The following is an 18457-nucleotide window of genomic DNA, read 5'->3' as shown; positions in this document are numbered from 1 at the left end:
ATCTAGGAGCCGTGCCACTTCCTGAGCACGCTTCATAAAAATAACATCCCCTCAGGAAAATAAACGGTGTTGTAGGGATTGGTTCTTTCAGGATATGTGAGAAAAACAGCAAGATTTGCCGAGTTACAATATCTGTGATGGGTTGCCAGGTGACAGTGTCCATGAAAAGTCGGGGTTACTTGGTCACCACATCAGTGGGAAGGTTAAGTGCAGGTCTTGACAGTGGCAGTTCGTATAAAATGGGTCAGGTCAGGGATTAGCAGTCAACAAAAGGTGAGACATAGCTTTTTCAGTGTAGCAGAGCAGAGTTGATGCAGTCCAGGTTTAGAAGAAGAAGTAAGAAAACCCAGACAAACACCAGTCATTTCTTAGATTTGGTCTTATCAAACCTGAATCCTCCCTTCACTCCAAGTAATGTTTTTCTAAAGTTGAGTATTTACTTTTATATCATTCACATCAAGGCTGTCGTGTGTTGTTTTTAAAGCACCAACAGGAAGGGCTGTGATGCAGATCCCGATCGTAGTTGTCAGTTATTAAATATATATTTTATGCCAGGGTAAAGTGACAATGCAGTCAGCCTGCCAGTTTATGTCAATAGGAGTCACAGTCATTTAGCAGGGTTTAAGATGGGCTTTATTGACATTACTTACCTAAAGATCAACTTTTTCTTGTATAGTTCTGGTTAATGCTCAACCTCAATAATTAATCAGTATACATCTATCCAATTTACTAACATTGATATGTGACAGACCTGACATAAAAGCAGGGGGAAACAAAATGTTAAAAAGGACAGGAACCCAGATGTAGTTGCTTGGAGTGATGTATAATTAAGAAATGTCGAGGTAAGTAAGTTTCTTGATCAAGGTTGATGTGTCAAACACATTCTTAGTAGAACAGTTGGATGTTGTGATAAAAATGTGTCCTTCATTCAACAAAATCAATCACAGAAAATAGCCATATGGCACAATGATATATCGAAGGCTCTTGTGAAATGTTGTCTTCAATCAATGCAGAGAAAGAATCCTTGAAATCTAACGCCACAGACAGTATTTTTACTTTTCCAAAGGCACAAATAAGGATTATTTGTTATTTCTTTTCTTTGTGTCACACCTTTCATTGTTGCTCCCAAAACTGACATGAACCTGGTTTTTCAAATTTAGCCAGAAAATTACCTGGACAGCCTTCTGAGACTGGACGTCAACTATGAGCACTCGATCTAAGGTTGGCTGTGTCACATAAATAAACTTGTCCTTGATGTTGACCGCTGATGACCACACACACCTCTGGACAGTCTCTCCTGGTGAGGTGGGGCACACCTCCTCCTGTAAAAACAGAAGCACACACACACTCGAGTTAATTGTTTTTCATATTACAGGAAAATACATCTAATTAAAAAACAATTACCTTCACCTAGTCGTTTTTCTGTGTTGTTTACTACTTCAGTCTTATCACCCATGCTGACGTGAGTTGTGTTATCTTGGCAACTAAGATAAATGAGCTTTGCAGGTTCCCACAAAATCTCTGTAATCACTCCCATTTCTTCACACGTAATCCACAAAACAAAGCCTGCAGCCAATCTGCGGCTGCTTAGCCCCCAGTCTTGGCAGCTCCAGCCTTCACCAGCCTTCTGTCTCTGGAGCTTTCCACTCCTTCACCCCCTCTCAGTCCTCTAAAGTCTAGGCTGTGCCCAGTCGTCTGATCCAAACTCAGTGGGACGAATTATGGTGCTGCTGGCCTAGAAAGGATGAATGAAGGGCTCCAACATTGGGGGATAGAACCACAGAGCCAGTCCATGACAGGTACTACAGGCCAGCTTCTCTTAGTTCATTTTGCAATATATGGACTTCACACAACTTTACATCGAGGAGGAGGGTGAGCAACGGAAAAACGGACAGAAATGATCTAATATCCACTGCAGGACTCAAGTCATGACCCCTCTGTAGTTTCCTCAGGATAGCAAGATTTCCAAATCTATGAACTACAATGTCCCACAGTGACCAGGTGTAGCACCATCTGTCAGTGTTTTTCATCCAAAGCAGGTTAGAGAAGTCAGTTTTAAAAGTCAAATCTCTGCACTTGCTGAAGTAATTGTTGAGTCATTGGTGTTGAACCCTGTATCATCTCTGCAGACCCACACTGTGGTCATTTGGTGCTGTGGGCTGTATATATATCTTTACTTATTGCGCCCTTAAGAGGTGAGAAATCGAACATCTGATGCCCAGCTGAGGGTGTGAATGGAGGCGGCTGTAATCCTCCCAATGGTGTGTGTCAGTATGCGTGGGCGCATTTCATGTATGCGATTTAAGTTGTAACTGACAGCTTCTAAAGAATGTTTTCCCTTTATTATGTAAATATACCACACTCTCCTGATACTAAACATCATATATTTTTCACGGATTTTCTAAAATCCTGCAAATGACATACAGCCCTGGATTCATGCACGAAACAATAGTGATTCATCTGTAAAATAATAAATAAAAGAGATTATATATGAAGGATATCTACTCACATCAGTAAGTGCAAACAATGACATATAAAGAGCTACTTTGAGAAATATGAGAGTTGCGATATTCCACAGTTAAACTGCTGGATGATTTGTTGCAGTGGTACATTTGTGACTCAACATCAGCCGTCTGTGGGGAGAAAAACTGTCAAAAATACTGAAGCAGCAACATGGAGTGTGCGAAACCGAAACTTCCCAACAAAGTAGCAGCACTGTTATGTCTACTCAAAGTTTCAATCCTAACTGCTACTTGCTGGTTTCAGTGCAGTTGCTCCAAATGGTAGCCAACTCAGCAGGAAATAAAGCTTTTTAGTATCACGTTTGACACGTATTCACCAAATGCAGAGGCAGCTTGTTAATATTGTCTGCCTGTATTGTTCAGATGCATGGCTGAATTTGAACAGATTTTAGCCTTGCATCCTAAAGTTAATTCCTGCTGAACCAGCATGCTGCTCATGACAGTTTACTGTAAACAATGTTCAGTTGGATTATCCAAAACTAAGAAGATCCTTCTGCTGACAGAAGAGAAAATGAAGAGAAAGTGCAAATGAGCCGTTGATTGAGCTCAACAAAGTAGTACTCGACACAGAGCCGTGGCAGCGAGGACAACACGCCAATAAACCTCTCAGGAATGTCCTTTTTGTTGAAGGAGACAAAATACTTCCCCAACTGACTTTCCAACGACTGAACATCATGTTTCCCACTAACTGTGTATATCACAGCTGAGCACTATGTGGTGGGATAGGATAATGAATGGGCTGTGCGATTACCATAAACAAATCAATCAATGCCCTTCTTTGATGGAGAAAACGTGAGAGCCATGCTGGGAGCGGCCTCACGCTCACACCACAATCCACTGAGACGGTGCGGAAGCTGGCATTGCAGCACTCGCAGTGATTGATATCCTAATACAAACACCTCTCAGAGGACTCACTTGGCTGATTGTTGTGCATTCATGGCTTCACTTCATGTATAACAGCCATCCAATCAGCACAGGGCTGCTGGATGAAAGGCAGAGCAGAGGAAAACATCTATCCAAGAACATATGTAAATCTAACAGGTATCTATTAGTTTGAAGCTCTGAATGTTTTTCTGCTGAAGAGCTCAGGTGATAAACTGTGAATGAGGGGGAGGATGGGGGTAAAGAGTCCGCAGAGAGGTGAAACCCACTATGATTGCAAGTAGTCTGTCAATAAATTAAATTAAACTGGCTGGCTCAACACTGTAAATGGCTCCTGTGGCCATTGGATGTTATTTTCTGAAGAAAGCAATAATGACCAAGATAATGTGCAACCATAAGTATCTGCATTAAAACTACACTTATAAATATTGATTAAGCAACAGAAAAAGAAGCCGAGAATAGCATAGAATGTACCTGACTGAGTCTGAAGCTCACCATGCTCGTTATACTATATATCTATAGGTCGGTGTCACTTCCTCAGTGAAAAAAGCTGTAACTGTAGATTGCTTCAACCAAACAAACGGGACACAAAGTAAGAAACTAACTGAACACAGTGTTTAATTTAGCGGCTTCTGAAGCCATGCTGCTATGATCATTTTGTTCATGTTTTATATAATTTATTCCTCAGATTGCCTGCAAATCTTACCGTATTTTCCGCACTAGTAGGCGCACCTAAAAGTCTTAAATTTTCACAAAAAAACAGCTGTGCGACATATAATCCGGTGCGCTTTATGTGTGCACCGGATTCCAAAATCTGTCGCGGACACCGCCATTTTGAATTTACCGCGGGGAGCGCCGAGCATTCATCGGGGGATTAAGCCACCTCCACATCACTCACCGCTCTCTCTTCACTTTTGCCGCACCTTTTTGCTCTCATACATTGGAAAACAATGGCAACTGGCCACTTCCGTTGTTTGCTTTGCGTTCGGTGTGAATCCAGGGTCAGGCGGATCCCAGCCATTCACTCTGAATGGGGCGAAGATTGTATGGAGCTCGTACTTCGTGATTGAATTAATAATCATTAATGCTTTTGCCTATGTCCCAGTGAGTGCCTGTTCTTCAGTCTGAGATGGGTGATGCAGACCGATGTGCAGTTTATAAGTTTAAAAACGACCGACGATGTTGTCCTTGACCGTCTGACCATTTCCCGCTGACACAGGGACATAATACATACACTACGTGTGCTGGCAGCGATAAACCAATCAGAGAACATTACGTAATACGTACGCCTTATAATCAGGTGAGCCTTATAGTGCGCAACATACGGTAATTACTATTAATTTATTTTATTGAAATTAAAATAACGTTTTCCTGTATGCACTACAACAATTTCCCGTAATTTTCCTCTCCTGTTTTGTGAAAGTCTATTGTTAACTTATTTTCCTCTTTGGAGTTTCAGTGAAAAACTTGCCAAAATATCTGCGCTCGGTCTATTAATGTAAAAAGCAGGAGAGAAAGAAAACAACATTGTGTTCCCTTTTGGATGAGTCACTGAAAGAGTAAGACAATAACATTGCTATTTATCATGCAAGTGCTTGAGGAAATATGCAACAGATTTATGTTCATCATGTCTGAGCTCCGATTTCTACACTGATGGAAAGTTGGTCTGGAGCCCCATCAGAGGGAAGCTGAACATACCGAGCTGTATGTAAGAAAGGACCTCAGCTAAAAATTAAAGACCGTTCCACATTAATAGTTGTTGAATTAACAGCTGTTACAGTGTTGCTTTAGAGCAAGAAAAATTTGTTCACTGTAGTTCACAGAAAAATCTCTCTTACTTCCAAATATAGAGCTTTTGATTCACCTGCCTCATTCTCATTATCTGGATGAGTCTGGCAGGAACAAATAATCAGTTTTTAGGACTCCTGGACAAGCATGAGTTTTGGCAATTTTTGAGGGAAAACATATATAGATATAAACAAGTTACTGCACTTTTAACATTAAAAGAGCTATTTACTCTATACACTCACACGTCACGCATGTGAATGACAAGCACATCACAGGTTAAACACTGTGGGCATCACTGCAAGATGCCAACAAACACAAAGATGTGGTTGAGTGACATGTTTTTAAATCAGCATTAATGGAAGCCTATGTTGCAGAGGTACTACACCACAGTCTGTTGTTGGTGTTCTGAGTTTTGTGTCATCGAGGAAGCCTAAAGCTCTTTGCAGGTTTTAACTTACAAAGAGGTTAAAAACCAAAATTCCAGCTGATTTTATTCCCCAACCACTCACCTGCAGACCCAGCAGCTTCTCACTGGGCTTAATGTGTCGCTGTATCTCACATGCCACAGGCTGAATGACTTTAATCCCATCTTCGTAGAACACATAGAACATGTTTCCAATGCCGAGACCTGCAGGAGAGCCACAACGACAATGTCACATACCTGAAAAAGACTGCATGGTTTGAACATTTAGAACAGAAAGAAGCCAGCAACACTGTTATCTACTATTAAAGCAACAAATAATTTAATCCTTCTCATCACGTGTCAGTAACTCTATTACACAAATTCAGATTACTCAGGTTAAGGAATGTTAGAGTGGAGCAGAAGCCCTGACTCACCTTCTTCCCGCCATAAAATGTTTGCCACTGTGAGGAAGAAAAAGAGGAGAGAATAGTTGAAAATAAATGCAAGAATCAATAGGGTCGTTCTATGAGAACTAAGACCCAAACAGCTTCTCCTGCTGAGGCAAAAAGGAAAGCAGACCACATGAAAGTTTTATGGTAAGTGTCTTTCTGACACCTACAGCAACAAACTATCGATCGGGCTCTCTGCTTGGAAATAATTTGATACCAAACACTGGAAAATAGAGTGGAGTCAACAACAACTACTGTGAAACGGTTTAGAAATTTTGATGCTGAAAAAAACTATGCAGACAAAATAAGGAAAGTAATATTAAATAAAACCAAAGAGATCACGTAAACATTCATCAAAATGAGCTTCATGGTTATGCTGCTTCAGACACCCATGAATAGTCCACAGGTTTCAGCCTCAGATTATTATCATAAGTCATTAGGAGGGATTAATGGGCTCCTTCTTCAGTAGCAAAACCTGTTTTGGCTCCTATAACAGGTAATTTCTCATTAAATTCACTTAGAGGTGACTAATGGCATGAAATGTGGGATGAAAGCCACATAACACCCTGAGTGCTTTAATGGGTGACGTAAAACACAGAGTGACAGTTGGCTTTCAAAGCTGCCTCTGGATGCCATTATACAGCTAAATAGCTGATGTGGTGAGAAGAGAATGTAGAACCATTATGTAGTTACTTTCCATGCAAATATGAGCGCAAACCCTGCTACTCAATTTTATTCTCCAAAGCAGCACCAGCACCACTATCCTCACATGAACCCGGTAACTGTGACCTTCACTCATTGTTCATCTGTCCCCCCAGTCTTCTCTCAGCCTCCATTTTCAGTCTACAAACCAATCTCCAGCGCAATTCACATCCGATTCTAATCTTGCCTCTATTGCAATGCTCAATTCCACAGCCTCCTGCTTGAGTGGACAGATGCAGAGAAAGAAAAAAGAGGAAAGACAAAGGCAGCCAGACACCACTGTGCTGTTAGTCAGCCTTAATCTTTCAAAAGTGCTTTGTCAAGTGTTTTCTGTGCAGTCTTGCATACCCTTTACCTCATTAAAAGTTCCACAAAAGGAGCAGGTCTATTGATGGAGGAATGAGCGAAGGGAAGGGAAGGACAAAACAAAAAGAAAATAATACAATTTATTTGAGATCTGCCAAAAATGTAAAAAGGAGAGAAGGAGTTGAGATGAGATCTTAGCTGCTCCAGTCTCTTCCAATAGCCCACAGTATTGATGCTATTCATCACTTGGCAGAAAGACTTGCTGTTCTGCGCATACAAGAGACCCATACATCAACTTCATCATCCATACAACAAAACAAGCTGGCTGCCACTGTAGGCGGTGAGTTCACTCTTTCTGGCCGTAATAACTGTTTCCACTGGGCTCCAAGCATCAGGGACGCCGCTCTCACCAGCCAGTCTGGACTTTGCAGTTCCTACCCATCAGCAAGGTTACACAAATTCAATTTGTTTACGAGTGGATGCTGCGATGACAGCCAACCAAACAGCCCGTGGTGTTCGCTATGGTGGCGTGGCAGAAAACAGCAAATGCATAATATGGGGAAAGTAATTGGGACATAGCAGACGTGAAAGCAAAATGTTACTCAGGATGACTGCCTTGGGTTTTGCTGCTTTTTCATGAGATAATCACAGATGTTTCTTGGATAAACTGACCCCTAAGTTATGCTTTAATTGTAAGTACTACACAAATACTTTTGACAGACTGCAAGATGAAAACCCGCTGACTTCTGCCACCTGATGAAATGAAGCAGTGATGCATCTCTTTCAATATGAAAGTCTTCTGAGACCATGTACACAACATATATGTCTGAGCAATGCCAAAACGATTGTAGATTAACCTTCCGACACCCACTTCTATCCAGGCCTAGATCCTCCAAATTCCTTAATTTGGGCTTTAACCAGAGCTTGTAAACCTGAATGTCAACCAGAGTGAGCATGAATGGCTCCAGCACTGCTCTCTGAATGTTTCCTTTTCAGTGTTTACGTACTGATCTATTATAAATACTGACAACTAGCAAAAGTTTTATTCTTTTGAAAAGTATCTAACGATCATTCTACAGTATGTTTAAGCAGTAGTTAGAATTCTGCATTTCTGTGGGTTTTTTTCCAACTCAATCACAACTAAAAGGGCATATCACAGACAGAATATCTATGTACTAATATTAAAAAAATTGCATTAAACTATTAGAACTGCAGTTGGGTTGTTTGCTCGGTCAAATTAAAATAATCTTAGTTCTCCTTAACATAAGATCATACGTAGTATGATGGATGGGACCCATGGATGGGACCCATGTGATAAAAGCACAGCTGTTGTTAACATTGATTCATCTAGATTTTATATGATGATGCTGTGCCAACGGGCGAGAGGCAGGGTACACCCTGGATGGGTCACCAGTCCATCACAGGGCCACACAGAGACGAATGACAGCCATGCACTGTAGCACTTACTCCTAGAATCACCAACTAACCTAACATGCATGCTTTTGAATTGGCTGGAGGAGGCTAGGGTACCCGTGTCGAACTCGTGAGCGCCACACAGAAAGGCTCCAGCCAAGTTTCGGACCAGGAACCCTCTTGCTGTGGGGCGACGGTGCTCACCACCACATCGCCTTGCAGCCTCCTTGTTGTTTTGTGTGTTAATGTGAATAAACGTCTGTGCAATACTGGCCTGGAAATGCTGGGTTGGCAGCAAAACCGCTGTCTGGGGAGTGTTTTCCACTTTAGATAGTAAAATACTTCATTTACAGTTTAAATATGGCTTCAGCCACAACATCACTCATTCTTACTTGAGATGTTTGTTTTCCACAAAAGGCTCAGTAAAAGCCTGGAACAGGTGTCAACTTTAGCTTTTAGTCAGGAGTAAACCCAGCACTGTGTTTGGGACTAATGTTCACATGATGAGAACAATGCTTTATAAAGAGAAGTGAATGTTGGAAACTAGAAATTGAAATCACTATAATGTATGTATGACTTTCAGGGAGTGTCTTGACCGATTCCACTCACTCAGTCCACTTGAATTTTAATTATTTTAATAAATTTAACAGGTATTTTCTATTGCTTTTGTCAGCTCTGTGCTACATAAATTTGCACTTAACCCATAAGACCCCAGACCCATTTTTCCAAATAGGAAAAATGTTATGGAATATAAAACAGACCAAATGGACCAGATAGATCACATTTCTGAAAAAAAAGTAGCACCAACAAGTGTCAAAAAGCTATAATGTAACATTAACCATTCTTGGTTAATCTATTTTAGTTTCAATCACCTGTATCACTATGGGTCCTCATGGGTTAAAAACTGAAGGCTAACTCCAGCAGCTCATTGTAGAACTATTCAAAGTCAGGTGGAGTCAGGACAGTTAAATCCTAAAAATTAAAAGTATGGCTGCACTTGAATTCGAGGTGGGAGCCTGTGAAGGACTCAGGTCTGTTTAATCTCCCCAGGAAGAAAAACTATTCATAAGAATTAATCCTTGGAGCAAAATCCCTGACATAGTTGAATGAATACAAGTTACTGAGAGAGGCTGAAACATCCAAAGCAATGTGTCTGAGCTAGACAGTTCAGTTTTATATACAAAACTGTAACAATATATTATTTGTCTTCTGTAATGATTTTGTTTTTGGAATGATGATGATGATTATTATTAGTCCTATGATGTTAAGTTCTCTACAGAATCCTCACGAACACTTATAAGCCGACACATCTTGATGCAGGCTTAAAAGGTATTTGAACTTCACCCCAGATTTGCTTCATATAGCCTTCAGCATGAAACTCAAGTTGACAGGCAGTCGACTGCTGACTCTGTGGATGGCGTCACTGGCTGGTTAGAGCCCCTCACTGCTGACAGCGTGTCCAACACTGGGTGAAAGTCTGCCGTGATGAGGAAGGACACCACTGATGGAAACATGGGCACTGTTTTAGCACAAATAGATCTGTTTTATTGAGAGGATACAGAGCAGACAGGTGTTGAGAAGCTTGATTTTGTACAGACTGTCGGACTAACATGTTTATGTGGAATGATATGTTTAGAGGTTTTTTTTGTGTCAAGTAAAGATTTTTACAGTTTACAGCTTTTTGTCTAACTGAATGCGAAATCATGCATTGCTGAGTTTTACTGCAGCTACAGTCAATTAAAAATGATTTAATTGATGTCGTGTGAACCGATTAATTATTCCAACAGTAATCAGAAAAGACTATAACGACTACAAAAACTGATGCTGTTGAATGCCGGTCTGCTGGAGTCAGACGTGTTTTTGAGCCATCATGTAGCAGCAGTCTGTGATATTATTCACTTTTGATCGCAAGTGACTATGTCTGACACAAAGACTGTATATAATAGGAGAAACTAATCAACTACTTCACAAGCATATGGCACAACACAGAAGAGCCAGCTCCTCGAGTCAAGACTCAGCAGGCCATCTACGTCTCAAGGAGCAGGGACACTCTTTGGAGGACAGTACTGCTCATGTTCTGAACATAGAAGACAGATGGTTTGAGAGAGGAGTAGTCCATTACAGCCATCTATGTTAAATTGGAATAATTGTCATTGAACAAATGTGGCGGCCTCAGGTATCAACTAGCCAGCATTTCAAACGCAGCCTTGTCCCTGCTCCTCAGGTGGTTTCACAACCATTCACAACATGTTTGGTCTGGGAGGTAAAGCTCTTTCAGCTACTTAAACACCCTATGAATGGGAGGTGAAACCAAGAACCACAAAAAAATAGTCCACCTGCCCTCTTTTAGGATAATTTGCACTGAGAATAGGCCCCATAACAAAGGAAAGGATGTGTAACTGCTCTAAATTACAATATTACAATTGATAAGCGTGAGCTGATATCTTGTTACAATGCTGTTACCAAAAAAAAAATATATATATTTATATTTTTAATTGAGTTATTACAGGGTTATGTGGGTGGTCTTTCAACAAATTAGGTTACTAATATACATTTTATTATTGATACAATGGAATATAAGAATCCCGAATGATTTGCAAAGCTTCAGCCTCTTAACATCTCCTACTGCAGAAATAATGTGTCAACATGAGACCTAAATGTCAGTTAGATACTCTTCTTCATCTTCAGCCAGACTTTTCCAGAAAAGTAATTTAAATAGATGGCATGGACAGATTGAAAAGACTAAATAACCCTGGTTAATTACTGCAAAGTGCAATCTGTGTGACACTGTACATTATGCACAAATAAGAAGAATAGCTCAAAATGCCCTCACTGAACAGCTATAACAATGAAAAACTCTCCAAAAAAACTTGATCTATATTTGAAATTGGTGAAATTATGTTCTGAGAGCCTCTGTGTTGCTCATTTTCTTGTTTACTTCAGATTTAACACTTCTTCTTCCTGCAAGAGTACTTAAAGGTCAAACATTAATTAAGGAACCTGTACAGTGAGCAATGAAGTAAGGAGCTAAAAAAAGAAAATGTTGAGAGGGGAAAAGAAAAAACAAAACAACTTTACATAAAATCTAAAATACATTCTGACTATACTATAAGTAACTATATAAGACTTAGAAAACCAGGCAACAATAAGCCTGTCATAAAGAGCAAATATGTATAAGCTTAGAACAGCGACTTCAAGAAATGTTGGCCAAGCAACAAAACTGTTGTTGCCATGGCCTCTTGTGTATTTTTCTTCTTACTTTAATGAGAACCAATAACTACATCTCCACCAAATCCATCACCACTGTAACTCACTCCACCCTGACCAACTGCTTCACTGAAATAAAATCATGGATGCACTCAAACTCAACTGGGACAAATCAGACCACCTCATAATCCCAAATCCCTCATCAAAACCGCCCATAACTTCAGTCTCACCATTGACAACACCACTTTGTCTCCCTCCACTCACATACGCAACCTCGGAGTCTTCTTTGACAACAACCTAACCTTTGAACACCACGCCAAACATATCACAAGGACTGCCTTCTTTCACCTAAAAATATTGCCCGTCTCCGCCAATCACTCCCCTTCTCTGCCGTTGAATCCATGCCTTCATCACATCAAGACTTGATGACTGTAACAGCATTCTTTACGGTTCATCATCCAAAGTTCTCAAACTCCAGTTTATACAAAACTCTGCTGCTCGCCTGCTCACCCACACTCATGACCACATCACCCCAGTCCTCCAGAAGCTCCACTGGCTCCCTGTCCCTCAACGCATCCATATCAAAGTCCTCCTCCTCACCCACAAAGCCCTCCACAACCAGGCCCCCTGCTACCTCACCAACCTGCTCCACCACCACACTCCTTCCCGCAGCCTCCGCTCCTCTGATGCCAACCTCCTGTCTCCACCACTCAGAACCAAGCACCGGACTTGTGGTGACAGAGCCTTCTCCATAGCTGCTCCCACCCTCTGGAACTCTCTCCCTAAACACATCTGTGACTGTACAGATCTCACCACATTCAAATCACATCTCAAAACCCATCTTTTTAGATCTGCTTTTAATGTGTGATTAATGCCCTGTGTCACATACTTAAGTATTCTGATTTTATGTTTTTAGTCTTATACTTATAAAGTGTCTGAGTTTTTTAAAAAGCACTATACAAGTAAAATTTATTATTATTATTATTATTACAAATAAAATGTCTCATTGTCATGAACAAATACTCAAACTCTCTCAATAAAACAACTGAATAGGTGATGCTGCTGTAACCTCCTGAACTACAGACTTCCTCCGATAAATATTATCAACAACTTAATTTCACAGAGCATTTTTGTGGTCCAAAAGGTAACCTCAGCTGAAAGAGGCAAAGGAAGCAGCGACAGCCACTATGTTGAAGCATTCAAGTCCCTGCTATGAGTTATGAAATGCTGCATAATGTAGAGGAATAAAGTGGAGACTAAAGCAACAATGGCTCGCTTTGAGCCTCGCACATCCTCTGACAATACAGAAATAATTGGCGCATTGTGAGGGGCAGATATTTATGCCAGTTTAGCAGCTGTCAGAGATGGATGGTGCTCTGCCTGCTAGTGACAGCCTCCGTTAAAGAGATCTCAGAATAGTGACTGCTCAGGTTTTCCCAAACAACGAGGTACTTGGATGAATTTAAGAGAAAACCATTTCAGAGTTGTTGCTGTAGGGAGAAGATTTTGACCTTCAAGCTCCTCTGCGTTGAATTAGTTTCGAGAAGATCACTCGAGTCTTGCTCATCAAATCATGTATGTCTCTTCATCTCCTGCTGAATAACTTATTCAGACCTTTGACAGCTTGCATGGTTCGTTATTCAGCGCTCTAACTTGCTGAAGTCTTTGGATGTGAAGCCTCAGGCAGGTCATTAACAACGATTTCACAGAAAAGGAAGTTAGATTTCTAAAACATCTCTAAGTATAATCATCAAGTGTCATTTGAATTGGTGTCTGTTTCAAATCAACACCATTAGATCAGGACCAGACTGCTGCCACAGCATGCCCACCAGCATCTCATCGTCTGTGGGATCAAACTATCGAGCCTCTAGTTGAAAGCGTCCTTGATTCTGCTACTTTAAGGCAAAAGCCACTCCTGCTAATAATGTGCATATCTCATTTGTGAGCCTACACACTGTTAGGTCACTACTTGTGAACAGTAAGTAGTCTAGCAAGAGCAAGTAAAACAGAAGGACTGAAACTTTGCAATAGATAGATGGATAGATCTTTATTCATTCCTCAGGGAGGCTCCCTCTGGGAAATTAATGTAAAGGTTTTTAATACATATCATATGTGTAATGTTTATTAATTTTATGGAATTTGCATCTAACTTTTGTGGTTGTCTGTCCCTTAAATAATTCAATCTATTTTTTTTTTCTCTTTTTTTCAAGTTTCAAAATGGAAGTCACATCCAGCATCAACATCCTGGTGTCAGGAGAACGCCTGCGGTCCATAGCAACACCTTCAGCTATAATTATTTTCTGGCAACAGTTGACTCTGGTCAACAAGGAGATGTCGGAGGTGACAGCAATGCATAAACATTATGTTGATGTTGGATGCCTGAACATATGCAGAAGTTTAGCTATGAAAGTGTTAGGACTCGGCTGAATTTATACATTTTTGATTGACATACAAATAAGAAAAAGGTTTGATGCAAGCCACAAGCTAAAGGGTGGGTAGCTGCTTCCTTTTGTGAAGTAAGTGCAGCAATAAGCGCTGCCATTTATAAACCGTGTTACTGTTCAGATATGTACAACATGTGACCTTTAAGGATTTCTCAAACTTCTTGTCCTAAAAGCTAAAACTACAAATCAAGTCTTGAGCCAAAAACAACAATTACTTAGAAAATTACTTTAGTTCAGGTCTTATTTTGGATGAATTATTGAGAGAAATATTTTTTACCTGAAATTTTATACCAGAATTTTACTGAAGAGTATCGGGATAAGTGTGATAAAGCTCAGATATCCCATCAAATAACATCTCTTGATTGTTCTCAAAACCTCCTGAAAACAGGACGTCAAACCAGGCACTGCTCTACAGTTAAGTGAAAACCGAGCAAATGACTTAAGAGCTTCTTTGGCCACAACGTGATGTGCACCATATGGCGCTAATCTGTATTCACACTCTCGATGTACTAGAGTGTGTGAGTTTAAATGAAAATTCTGACTTGGTGATTTATGACTTAAGTGGGGAACACAGATGTTCAAAGCTATGTTTGATTAAACCTTTGCAGTCTTGTTTGCTGAAAAGCCAGCAGAGATGTAAGTGTGCTTACGTTTGCTTCTTTTTCTTGATGAATTTCATGTATGACTTTTGTAACTACATGTAAAAGTGCAGACTTGGAATTCAAAACAATCACTCAATTAAGTGTCCCATGAGCTGCTTAAACAAACACGAAGCATTTAGTACATCCACCAGATGCTCATCAGGAAGCCTGTGATGGTCCTGAGTACCGAAGAGGACTGAAACTGCCATAATCCAACAGAAACACAAAAATATACAAAAGCTAAATAAATTAGTTTATATGATAAATGCTACTAAAATAAATGGAAAAAAATATATTTTGTGTGAATCCATGCCTTCATCACATCAAGACTTGATGACTGTAACAGCATTCTTTACGGTTCATCATCCAAAGTTCTCAAACTCCAGTTTATACAAAACTCTGCTGCTCGCCTGCTCACCCACACTCATGACCACATCACCCCAGTCCTCCAGAAGCTCCACTGGCTCCCTGTCCCTCAACGCATCTATATAGGTGAAATATGTGTGAAATATATCATTTTTCGGCTTTAATTCTGAACTGCATTCATTCATTACGCTCATGTTAATGTTGCTATTTATTTTGCCACTTTTTAATTGAATCAATTTTGTTCATGGGAATATATTCAATTTCTTTTTTTGTCAACTTGTCCCTCCTGTATCTATTTCAGTATCATTTGCCTTTACATCGTACTGATCTATTTTTTTCCCTCTGAACGATGGATTTCTTTATTTTATTTGGATTTCACAGTATCTTTTTTAATTCAATGTTTGGAATTGATTTAATTTATAGATCTTTTAACTTCTCTCTTATTTTGAATTTGAATTTTCTCCTCCTATTCATTTCCATGTTTTCTTTGTCTCTGTGTTTACAATCCTGTCTGCATTTCTTCTTCATTAAGCAGGGGGTCTTTTAGATTATTTCATAACGGTATGTTCCCTCTGTGTTTTGTCAGTAACAAGCTGAGCTGCACTTACTTACAACTTCTCTTCGCTACGAACTTAATCTTCATTTTTCAAAAAAGTCCCCTACATTAGATGCAGCCACATCTTGAATAAACTGTGGTTAATTTCTGTGGAGAGAGTTACCAGAAAAGTGATGCAAGAGTCCGCAAACTTTTCCCCCTTCAAGTCTTTTTGCCCAACAAAACTGTAGCTCTTTGACTGCACCCCCTACCAAAATAAAAATCTTCCTGGCCGACCAGCAGTTACAATTTAAAGCAAAAATAGTCAACGCCCCAAAATATTTTGGAAACCAGTCACGAAATACTGGGCTCTTCTACAGCAGACCTCTGTGTCTTGGGTCTATTGAGCCCTGTTACATTAGTCGTCCCTTATTTATGGGCACACATCAGATCAGGAGTGATGCACTTTGAGATATGCTGTCACAAATTAGATTTCTTTATGACCTCACATCATATTTTTTCTTTCTTTTAAAAACCTTTTAAACTAACATTAATTACAATGAGTTTCTTTCTGTGTGAGACGACCCCTTTCTGCTCCAGACAGCAGTTCAGTGAGCGCTGGGGAGGCAGCATGACAACTAATATCAATGTGAATGACAGAGAAAAGAAATCATGGCATTGAATGTAGAACAATCAGTGAAAATTGGAATTTAGGCAAAAAGTTGATGGAAATGTACAAAAGAAAATCTGGAAGGGTTTTAACTTTCTTACAGCCTTGGAATAATTCAAAATAATTTTATTCAAAGACGTTATACATTAACACTGAATATTTAGCTCTTGTAGAAATCCCCATTCAGTCTTCAAATAATGGGATATGAATTTTGGTCCATTTTGGCATGATTGGGTCAGAACAGAGCTGACCCAATCATGCCATCATCACAATGCACCTCATCTCAAAGTCTCCCAGGTCACTGCCTCATATATTCAAACTTCAGATAGGTATAATTAAAATGGGATGATCATTATTTCGCATGTTAGTGGTTTTATTGTTGTGGCTCCGTTGTTTATCTTCCATTTATCCACCTGTCCATCAGGTGTTATTCTGTCCTGAAGCAACAAGAGGGGCAGACATCCAGGCCTCCTCACCTTCAACAACTCCCTCAAACTCTCACTCCATTGTAGATTATTTAAGTATTTGTTACGTAGTTATTTTCAATATATGTCCCCACAGGGGAAAGATGTAGAACTTTTGATCATTGAATCAGATGTCTCAAATATAAAAACTGTTCAAACCACCAGGCACAAGTAAAATGATCCTGTATAAATGCTATAAAATCCCACATCATCTAATCCCAAATGTTTCACAGTGTTGACTGTGTGAGTCCTCAGAATTACCACTATGTGACTACAAAGCACATGAACTTTGAATTTTGCATATCGTATATATAGACTTTGTAGTAAGCTCAACAACGAGGCTTGAGGTCTGAGAAGAAATGAACATACATAGTTGATTTTGTTGTCTGATCATGACATGAAAATAAAAAAAAAAGATCAAAAATCTGCTGTTACTGAAGGAGTTACTATACACTTAATAGAATAAGACAAATGCAGTTATGGTTTGGAGTCTATGTCTATTTCCTGATCAAAAATACAAATTTTTAAAAGATTTTTTGACACCTGTTTCAAATACCAGACAGCAAGTCAAACTATGAAAGTAAAAAAAACAAAAAACTTTTGGTCCTTTTGATGAACACAGACTAGGATTCAGAAGTTGTAGGTGCTTGTCGTGGCTAAACTGCAGTGTGTACTCTACTCTCCTCACCATTTCACAGTCCCTGCAAGGACAGCCAGTGAGTTCACACTGACTGCTCTGACTCTGCTTGTGAAAAGGCCGACAGATGAGAGTTAGTGCCAGGTTTCACACGCTAGTGAGACAGGCAGGGTGATGATGAAGATAAAGGTCAATGAGGCACCATCAGCCAGTGACGCTCTGATGGAAGTGGGACAGTTAAGACAAAGTTAAAGATAAGACAAAATGATGAGGGTGAACTCTAGTCAACTCGTCTGTTAAAGTTGGCTGATTGAAATTATGGAAATTATGAAAATAGCAGCGGAATATTTTGCCTAAGGTGGAGAACTCCGAAGAGGGACAACTCAAACCTTCCACTGATATTAAAAACCGACAGACCTGGACCAGAATGTCTGGTCAGATCACCTTAACCAAGAACACAAGAAGGAAAAGAAATTTCTATTTGGTATTCTGATAACGTTTTGCACTGCCTGCCACTATCAGACGTTCTGTGGAAATAAGGAAAAATACTAGAATTATGATGTATTAATACTTTCATTCAATTTTTACTTTGTTTAGAAAATTGAAGAAGAAATTAAACAAAGTATGTTTAGTTTGTTGTTTTAGAGATGGCATCAGTGAAAGGAGAATGGGCTTGCTTTGCATTGTTTGTAGATTATTTAAAGTACCATGATAAAAAAAAAGAAGAAACAGTTAACATCGTCTTTAGCTTTATTATTGCTCTTCATGCTTGTAAATGACCTAAACTCTGACTACATTAGATCTGCACAGGAATTAAGAAGCTTGGTAGACGCTGCTTTAATAATGCACACTGTCCCTCAGTCATGGCTGTACAGATGTACCTATTTAAATGAAACGTTTTGTTTGAAACTAGTGAGTGATTGCCAGCATCTCCACAGCATGTGAGCACAGAGAGTGTAAACTGCAGACGGACTTCGCTGCAAGTCACGCACACCCAACAACCTCAGCTAAATGAACAGCTCTGCACA

The 18457-nt window shown here is 39.8% G+C and overlaps 1 protein-coding gene across 1 annotated transcript in view; it reads right to left on the bottom strand.

The window, feature by feature from the left end:
- fstl5 (follistatin-like 5) overlaps positions 1 to 18457 on the bottom strand; it is a 175131-nt gene that overhangs the window by 12999 nt on the left and 143675 nt on the right. The window contains exons 11-13 of the mRNA XM_072395234.1: positions 6030 to 6056; positions 5702 to 5820; positions 1173 to 1322 (exon numbers count right to left, since the gene is read on the bottom strand). Coding sequence (XP_072251335.1) covers positions 1173 to 1322; positions 5702 to 5820; positions 6030 to 6056 — 296 coding nt within the window. The remainder of the gene's footprint in view (positions 1 to 1172; positions 1323 to 5701; positions 5821 to 6029; positions 6057 to 18457) is intronic.

The sequence above is a fragment of the Leuresthes tenuis genome, unplaced genomic scaffold, assembly GCF_036924035.1.
Source record: "Leuresthes tenuis unplaced genomic scaffold, fLeuTen1.0.hap1 SCAF_11, whole genome shotgun sequence".
Taxonomy (NCBI): Eukaryota; Metazoa; Chordata; class Actinopteri; order Atheriniformes; family Atherinopsidae; genus Leuresthes; species Leuresthes tenuis.
Note: the sequence above shows the minus strand (reverse complement) of the source record. Positions and strands in the feature narration are given on the sequence as shown.